Source organism: Stenella coeruleoalba, assembly GCF_951394435.1.
Source record: "Stenella coeruleoalba genome assembly, chromosome: 12".
Taxonomy (NCBI): Eukaryota; Metazoa; Chordata; class Mammalia; order Artiodactyla; family Delphinidae; genus Stenella; species Stenella coeruleoalba.
Window position 1 is genome coordinate 13,447,142 of NC_137158.1, and position 9,239 is coordinate 13,456,380.

General features: G+C 36.9%; 1 protein-coding gene across 7 annotated transcripts in view; it reads left to right on the forward strand.

Moving 5' to 3' along the window:
- SENP6 (SUMO specific peptidase 6) overlaps positions 1 to 7,057 on the forward strand; it is a 102,617-nt gene extending 95,560 nt beyond the window's left edge. For all 7 annotated transcript variants that reach the window (XM_079939922.1, XM_079939919.1, XM_079939918.1 and 4 more), the window contains 3 exons: positions 796 to 864; positions 967 to 1,117; positions 4,755 to 7,057. In XM_079939922.1, the coding sequence (XP_079796048.1) occupies positions 796 to 864; positions 967 to 1,117; positions 4,755 to 4,961 (427 nt within the window). In that variant the 3' untranslated portion in view covers positions 4,962 to 7,057. The remainder of the gene's footprint in view (positions 1 to 795; positions 865 to 966; positions 1,118 to 4,754) is intronic.
- Positions 7,058 to 9,239: the final 2,182 nt, after the last annotated feature.

The window sequence follows — 9,239 nt, forward strand, 5'->3', positions numbered from 1 at the left end:
TATTTTGGTTCTCAGAAGTACATGTTCTGAGATCTTGCCAGGGTCTGCAGACTTCTTAGGCGATGAAGTAGTACCTATTTCTAGACTTCATCTCTTTTGACTTTTTGTAGGAAATCTTGTCTGAAACTCCATTAATAGCATTTGAAAAGCAAACTTCATTTATAAAGGAAAACATAGAGACCTAGAGCAGTTGAGAGATTTTTTTCCAAATCCCATAAAATGTTAGCCAGGAAGAACCTAGATCTTTAATCATTTCAGGACTTTTTGCACTACATTAGACTTCCTCACTTACTTGAGTTTAACAACAAAATTTTAAAAGTTGAGTATTATTTATACTGAGTGTTCTGAAGTGGAACCTCGCCCAAAACACTGGATTCTAAACTAATTCTTTTATGTGAAGATTACCTGCTTTTTTTATCTAAAATAGATTTTAGTTAAAAATGGGATTATTTTTCTTCTACTTTTGCATGGTCTCACTTTTGGTAATTTGGAATATGCAGATGTTCAAATTTTCAGAATTGTTTTGACTTTCTACTAAATTTTTAAGTGGTTTTTAGGAACTTTGGTGAACTATATTCATAACTTAGATATGATTAAATTATTACTCTTTAATTCAGTATTTAATATAACCATGGATAGTTAAGTATTATTAGGGTGTTATCCGCCCCCCCCAGCAAGTTTTACTGAGTCATACAAAGTGAATTTTTAAGGTTTGAAATTTTATTGTTAATGTACATCTTTTTATGCCTTTTAAACATTATAAAGTATTAATATTTGGTCATTTCTACCGTATAGACCTTGTATCCTACTGATGGACTCACTCAGAGGGCCTTCTCGGTCAAACGTTGTAAAAATTCTAAGAGAGTAAGTTCAAAACTCTACCTGTACTTTGTATTCTGGTGGGAATGAGGAACTATGTATATTTATATGTATGTATATATTCTTACTATATACACATCATTGCAGGTATTTAGAAGTGGAGTGGGAAGTTAAAAAAGGATGCAAAAGAAGTTTTTCCAAAGATGTTATGAAAGGCTCTAATCCAAAAGTACCCCAGCAAAACAACTTCAGTGATTGTGGTGTATACGTATTGCAGTATGTAGAGAGCTTTTTTGAGGTGGGTTTCAGTTTGTTGGATCTGATTTAATAAATAATAAAATGGTGTGTTTGATCTCATGTTAGTGTAAAAAACACAGTAAGCAAATATTTTGAAGAGATTGAAAACTGTTGTTTCAAAAATTATTCCAAGGAGCAAAGACTCTTAAATTGGAGAATTTTTAAGGCATAAAATAAAAATGACCGTACTCCATCAAATCCAAGGCTTGTTGACCTCATTACTCATCACTAATCAGTTCCTCTCCACTGGCTCTTTCTGCCTTAAGAAATCTCTCCCATGATTCGGGCTATATCTTTTACCTTCTTTTCTCCCCTTCACAGATATATTTCTGGACAAGTGTTTATATTCATTGTCTTCATTTCCACGAATCCTATTTGCTTCTCAAATCTCTATAATCCGGCTTGACCCTCACCCTTATATTGAAATTGTTCCTGACCTCACAGCACCATTTGACACTGTTATATTCCTTCCACATAACACGTTCTTCCTTTGACTTCAGAGGTACAATACCATGCACACCTCCCTTGGATATTCTTTTTTTTTTTAACATCTTTATTGGAGTATAATTGCTTTACATTGTTGTGTTAGTTTCTGCTTAATAACAAGGTGAATCAGCTATACATATACATATATCCCCACATCTCCTCCCTCTTGCATTTCCCTCCCACCCTCCCTATCCCACCCCTCTAAGTGGTCACAAAGCACTGAGCTGATCTCCCTGTGCTATGTGGCTGCTTCCCACTATTTTACGTTTGGTAGTGTATATATGTCCATGCCACTCTCTCACTTCGTCCCAGCTTACCCTTCCCCCTCCTTGTGTCCTCAAGTCCATTCTCTGCGTCTGCGTCTTTATTCCTGTCCTTGCCCCTAGGTTCTGCAGAACCTTTTTTTTTAGATTCCATATATATGTGTTAACATACAGTATTTTTTTTTCTCTTTCTAACTTACTTCACTCTGTATGACAGATGCTAGGTCCATCCACCTCACTACAAATAACTCAATTTCATTTCTTTTTATGGCTGAGTAATATTCCATTGTATATATGTGCCACATCTTCTTTATCCATTCATCTGTCGATGGACACTTAGGTTGCTTCCATGTCCTGGCTCTTGTAAATAGAGCTACAGTGAACATTGTGGTACATGACTTTTTGAATTATAGTTTTCTCAGGGTATATGCCCAGCAGTGGGATTGCTGGGTCATATGGCAGTTCTATTTTTAGTTTTTTAAGGAACCTCCGTACTCTTCTCCATAGTGGCTGTATCAATTTACATTACCACCAACAGTGCAAGAGGGTTCCCTATTCTCCACACCCTCTCCAGCATTTTTTTTTAATTTATTTATTTAATTTATTTATTTTTGGCTGCATTGGGTCTTCGTTGCTGCGTACGGACTTTCCCTGGTTGCAGCGAGCAGGGGCTATTCTTCATTGTGGTGTGCGGGCTTCTCATTGCAGTGACTTCTCTTGTGTGGAGCACAGGCTCTAGGCACGCGGGCTTCAGTAGTTTGTAGCACACAGGCTCAGTAGCTGTGGCTCGCGGGCTCTAGAGCGCAGGCTCAGTAGTTGTGGCGCACAGGCTTAGTTGCTCCGCGGCATGTGGGATCTTCCCAGACCAGGGTTCGAACCCGTGTCCCCTGCATTGGCAGGCGGATTCTTAACCACTGCGCCACCAGGGAAGCCCTCCAGCATTTATTGTTTGTAGATTTTCTGATGATGCCCATTCTAACTGGTGTGAGGTGATACCTCATTGTAGTTTTGATTTGCATTTCTCTGATGATTAGTGATGTTGAGCGTGTCCTTTCATGTGTTTGTTGGCAATCTGTATATCTTCTTTGGAGAAATGTCTATTTAGGTCTCCTGCCCATTTTTGGATTGGGTTTGTTTTTTTGATATTGAGCTGCTTGTAAATTTTGGAGATTAATCCTTTGTCAGTTGCTTCATTTGCAAATATTTTCTCCCCTTCTGAGGGTTGTCTTTTCGTCTTGTTTATGGTTTCCTTTGCTGTGCAAAAGCTTTTAAGCCCATTTGTTTATTTTTGTTTTTATTTCCATTACTCTAGGAGGTGGGTCAAAAAAGATCTTGCTGTGATTTATGTCAAAGAGTGTTCTTACTATGTTTTCCTCTAAGAGTTTGATAGTGCCTGGCCTTACATTTAGGTCTTTTTTGTTGTTGTTGTTGCGGTACGCGGGCCTCTCACTGTTGTGGCGTGGCCTCTCCCGTTGCAGAGCACAGGCTCTGGATGCGCAGGCTCAGCGGCCATGGCTTACGGACCCAGCCGCTCCGCGGCATGTGGGATCTTCCTGGATCGGGGCACGAACCCGTGTCCCCTGCATCAGCAGGTGGACTCTCAACCACTGCGCCACCAGGGAAGCCCACATTTAGGTCTTTAATCCATTTTGAGTTTATTTTTGTGTATGGTGTTAGAGAGTGTTCTAATCTCATACTTTTATATGTAGCTGTCCAGTTTTCCCAGCACCACTTATTGAAGAGGCTGTCTTTTCTCCATTATATATTCTTGCCTCCTTTATCAAAAATAAGGTAACCATATGTGTGTGGGTTTATCTCTGGGCTCTCTTGGATATTCTTTACAGTTATCTTGACTTCTTCCTCTTCTTCATCCACCACCCATGGTGCCATAAGCCCTGTGAATTCTGTCACTTAGTGTCACTTATGTTCAGTTATTTACCCCTGCTACCACTAAGTCCATTTCATTAGCCTCACTATTCCAAACTGCTGCACCAACCTCAGACGTGGCCTTGTATTTTTCACAGTTGTTTTCCCAAAACCCAAATCTAATTGTGTTGCTTTTCTGCTTTAAATCTTATAATGGCTTCCTGTTATTCTTGAGTTAAAGACCAGAATCCTTCAGTGGCCTGCATCATCCAACTCCTGTTCAAGCTTCTAGCCTCATTTCTACCATTCTCACTCCAGCATTCTACACACCATCCCCCTGGATGTCATTCAGCCTCTCATGTTGTGTCATATTGTCTCTTGCCTCCAGGCGTTGGTACATATTTCATTACCTGGAATACTCTTCCCTGTTGCTTCCGTCATTCCTTATTTGGCTAACTCCTACTCATTCTTCAGGTCTTAGCATAAACATCACTTCTTGAAATTGTGCTAAGCCCTTAGATATGTATTCGCATAGGACTCTCTGCTTCTCCTGCCTTAATACTTGTCATATTCATTGTTTTAATTGTTGAGTTATCTATCTCGACTGGAGTTAGCAATCACTTTCATAGGGCACCAGGTAGTCAGGTAGGAAATATTTCAGGCTCTGCGGCCATACGGTCTCTACCCTCGGTTCTGCTATTGCGGCATGAAAGAAAGCATCCACAGGGAGCATGTAGATGAGTTACTGTGGGTGTGTTCCAATAAGGCTTTATTTACAAGAACAGGCAATAGGCAGAATGTGGCCCACTAGCTGTAGTTTGCTGACCCTTGATCTAGACTGTAAGATCTGTAGGCAGAAACTGTCTTGTCTTACATCTCCAGTGCCCAGCACAGTGCCTGCATGGAATAGATAATGAGTAAGTACTGATTTTTTTCATTTCTTCTCTGGAATGCTTTTGTGATTGAAACCAAGATACTTTTTATTATAGTTTTCTAAGGTGCATTTAATGTTTTTATTTTCAGAATCCAATTCTCAATTTTGAACTGCCTATGAATTTGGAAAACTGGTTTCCTCCCCCAAGAATGAGAACAAAAAGAGAAGAAATCCGAAACATCATTCTGAAGTTGCAGGAGGATCAGAGGAGCAAGGAGAAAAAAAAGCATAAGGACACGACAGAAACATCTTTAGGCAAAGGAGCAGAACGATATATCAGTAGCATCTCAGTTTGACCATTTTTGATGCTTGTCAGTATTGCCTTCAGCAACTGAGTGACTTTCAAGGGTATAGACAATAAAGAACTGAAGTGCTCACTATGCAGTGATTTGGAAATGTTAATGCTTGTATAATAAATGTCATATAATTTCCAATGGAGTCTGTATGAAATAAAAGTCTGTAAATATGTCAATGAGGCCAATTTTTCCAGCATTTATAATTATTTTTTTTCACTTGTTAGGAAGCTGTTGTTATGTATTTTCTGTTAATAGTACTTAAAACTGCAACTTCTAAACACAAAATAAATAAAAAGAAAATATTTATAGGAGGAGATGATTAAGTTGATATCCTTTAGTGAGATTGTATTAAATTCTTCAGTGGGTTGTGTATCTGTGATAATCTTTTGACCTTTGCATTTGTTTTAAAATAACTTGAAATGTGAAAATAAGATTAAATCAAAGGCATTTTGAACATGAAAGACATCCTCATATGTTTGTATAGCAGGAAAAAGTAACAGCTTTTAATTCAGACACTCCCTTGTGTTTAGAGAACTTGGCCCCAAAAGTGTAATAAATATTTATAGTTTTACTCAAACATTTAAGAAGAAGCAGTATTTAGAGCACGTCAAAGAAAAATAACTTTGAATTATACTACTAAATATTAACTATACTTTATCATACATTATTGTCAAGTACATTTCTGAAGATGTCAGAGACTCAGGTTAAAACTATTTTGGTAAGTACAACTTGAATTTCAAATATCTCATGTTACCTTTCTATATTATAGCTTAAAGTATCTACGATCTGTGATATAGTTAATTGATAAACATTTTTAACCTGTGAACACAGGAATTTAAATAGGAATTTACTATTTTTTGTAATGACTTTTGCTATTTTATCATTGCTCACATTTTGTTCTTGTTATTTTGATAAACAGAGTATCAGACTTTTTGCACCTGAGTTTTTTAGTGTAAATTATTTTTACATGTAAAAGTGCTGTCTTTAATCAGTTGCATAATGCAGAAAAAATCTCCTATATTGAATTCCCCTTTAAAAATACTAAAATGTGATGGTTTTGATGACAGATTTACAACTCATGTAGGAATCTTGCATATATCTGCTGAAACTGTTATTTTCAAATGAAATGTTACACAGTTCTTTTGAATTAACTTTGAGATGTGAAATTATATATTTTAAAGGTCATTTTCTTGTTAAATAATTTAAAAAGCACATATAACAAACATAGTTGAGAATAAAAGGAAGACCGTTTTTCATCAGCAATCACTTTATTTTTAATCTGGCCATTTCTGGCATTGAAACCAACATTTTAGGCTACTTACTTGGATTTAATAAAGTCCATGGATGTGTTTGGGGCGGATTGTGAGTATTGTTAACAACAACCAAAAAATATGTATATATTTATATTTAGACACACTCATTAAGGGAAACATTAAAATGTAAGTTTAAGGAACATCACCATTAGTGGTATTGATTATGGATTTGTTACTTTGAACTGTCTTAACATTTTTATTTATTATTACATTATTTCTTTTTAAGGAATACCCTAGAGCTCTTAACTCAGATATGAAAAGTTTAATTTTATTATTTACTGAATATGGACCAAAAAATGGAAATTTTTTAAAACCTGATAGCAGTAAGCAAAATTGCCATATTTAATTTTTTTACTGTCCTGTATTTTGTCAGAATTTGAAGGTACTGAAAGAACTATTCTGAAATGCTTGTTTTTGTTTCAATTTCTAATGGTTACATTTTGCACTCTTATTTTTGAAAAGATAAAAAGATAACCTGTTCCTTGGGCCAATTCAGTCAATCACGTTTTGACACATGAAAAATTCTATTTTTTAAAAGTTATGCTAATGGCTTTGCTTTGGAGATAAATCTTTGGAGACTGCCAGGTTGAGCTCCAGAATTAGACTTGAGACTCTTTCTTCGTTGTTTATGCGCATTTACTTGTTAATTGTATACTCTGGTACTTCTATATGTGGTTTAAAGTGGGTATCAACCTTTTAAAATGTATTATTAGTGCTTAGAAGTTGTGAAACAGTTTTAAAGCTTAGAGGTTTGTTACTAGATGCTGAAACTGCATGACGAGTATCTGGTGTCTTAACTAATTAGATAGATTTGTTGTATTTGTTTTCTTGTTGGATAGAATAACAGTTAATCATTTTTAGAAGAGTTTTAGATTACTTGCCATAAAATTTGTATGTGTCTTAGCTCTTGGTAGTTTAGGAGCAAAGGTGGCATTTAACTAGTCCTTTTCCTTTGATGTTGCTAAGACAGCTGAAAACTTAATGGTATTATTTCAGATTCACATAAACCTAAATAAGTTAAGCATAGTAACCTGTGCTTAAACTATTAGTCAATTAAATGTAGGAGGTCTTATTTGAAAGGATAAAATAATTATCTAAATTATATCTTGCTTTAAGTCACCAAAATGAATTCTGTATTTTTTTCTTTAAAAAACTATGATCTCCGAAAACTGTAAGATATAAAAAGAATAACAGGGCTTCCCTGGTGGCGCAGTGGTTGAGAGTCCGCCTGCCGATGCAGGAGACGCGGGTTCGTGCCCCGGTCCGGGAAGATCCCGCGTGCCGCGGAGCGGCTGGGCCCGTGAGCCATGGCCGCTGAGCCTGCGCGTCCAGAGCCTGTGCTCCGCAACGGGAGAGGCCACAACAGTGAGAGGCCCGCGTACCGCAAGAAACAAAAACAAAATAACACTTTTAATTTCCCAGAGATTAAAAATTATGCTTAAAGTCTCAGAAAATTCACTGAAGAGGAATAATAAAGAATGTATTTTAATATATATGATCAAGAGTTGGTGGGAAAAAAGCTACTGGGATATAGTGACAGAAAGGATAATATAGTTAGAAGAAACAAAATCTGTAAGAGATGAGGTAGTGTAGTGCTGCATATCTAGAAGAGGTACAGACAAGGCTCTGTAGTAGATTGCTCTGAGGACAGAAGGAGAAGGGAGAGATATTTGGGGGAGGATACTACAGCCTGTCTAGCCAGGGGACTATCAGTGGATAGTTTAAGGCAACCAATAAGGCAACCGAACTCACAGAGGCCAACACCAGACCCTATTAGGAAATGTAATCTACTGAAGAATGTCCTAAAATACTCCAGCAAGACTTTCTGGTGCATTTATTGTTTCCCTAGTCCCGAGAAGAAAAAAAAAAGTTAAGAGAACTGCTCTTTGAAACTTAAATTTAACCACAGAGGAAGTATTGGTTGATCAAGTGGAAGAAATGTGTACCTTGGGGGGAAATAGGCCTCCCATCTTAATTCTGATAAGCCAGATCGAGGAATAATGGTAGAGAGCCCTAAAGTGCTATTCAGGAAATCAGAGTGCAGTGTACTCAGAGGAAAATACCACAGACCTATGGCCTGAAACAGAATGAAAACAGCTAAAAAGCTTGGAGGTCTTCACTGTCTTTATCACAAATAACAGTTACGTTGTGCTTATTGTAAAAGATTACAGTGAGGAACATATTATCCAAAACAAGGATTTTCTAGAAATGTTTATCAGAATCACCTGGGGAGCTTTTCAGACTATGCATGCATACCTAGGGTCTTAACCCCAGTGATGCCATGAATTTTCAAATAATTCCTCGAGTAATTCTATTATGCACCTCCCACTGATGTAAAAGGATCAATATTTGTCCCTGACAACTTTCAAGTTGCTGGTCCCAAAGGTAATGAGGCTTGTCTGCATTTTCTTCTCTCAAATGCTGTAAGATAGCCCTTTACCCCCAACTCCCAAATTCTCATTAAGAACTTGATGGGTAAACTTAATAAATTGCTGTTACTAAGCCTTGCAGAATTATAAAGAAATTATTAAGGTACTCAAAGGTTAGAGACTGGCAGATACCTTGTTAATCAAAAGGCAAAAAGTAGATTCTGCAAATTGTAAGATAGAACATCAACTCTTGATGAGATTCTAAAATGGATTAATAAATGGATGATTTGTGAACTCTTAATGGTCACCAGGAGTTATGGGATCACTATAACCAAGGTGGTTTTATATTTTCACTAGGATTCTGAACCTGTCAATCTGTAGAGTGCAGCCAGACTAGCAGTTCTCAAAGTATGTTTGCTAACTCTAGTTTTGAGAGATAGTTATAAGTTCTGTGTCAAATAAGTTGGGGAAAATTTAGAACAAATTAAGCAGGTTGCTTGGAACTAATATGCAGAATGATTAAACAAGAGGAAAATACAGAACACAGTATCCTAAATACAGAATTTGGCCATATCCTTCTCCTCTCCTGCACTGAT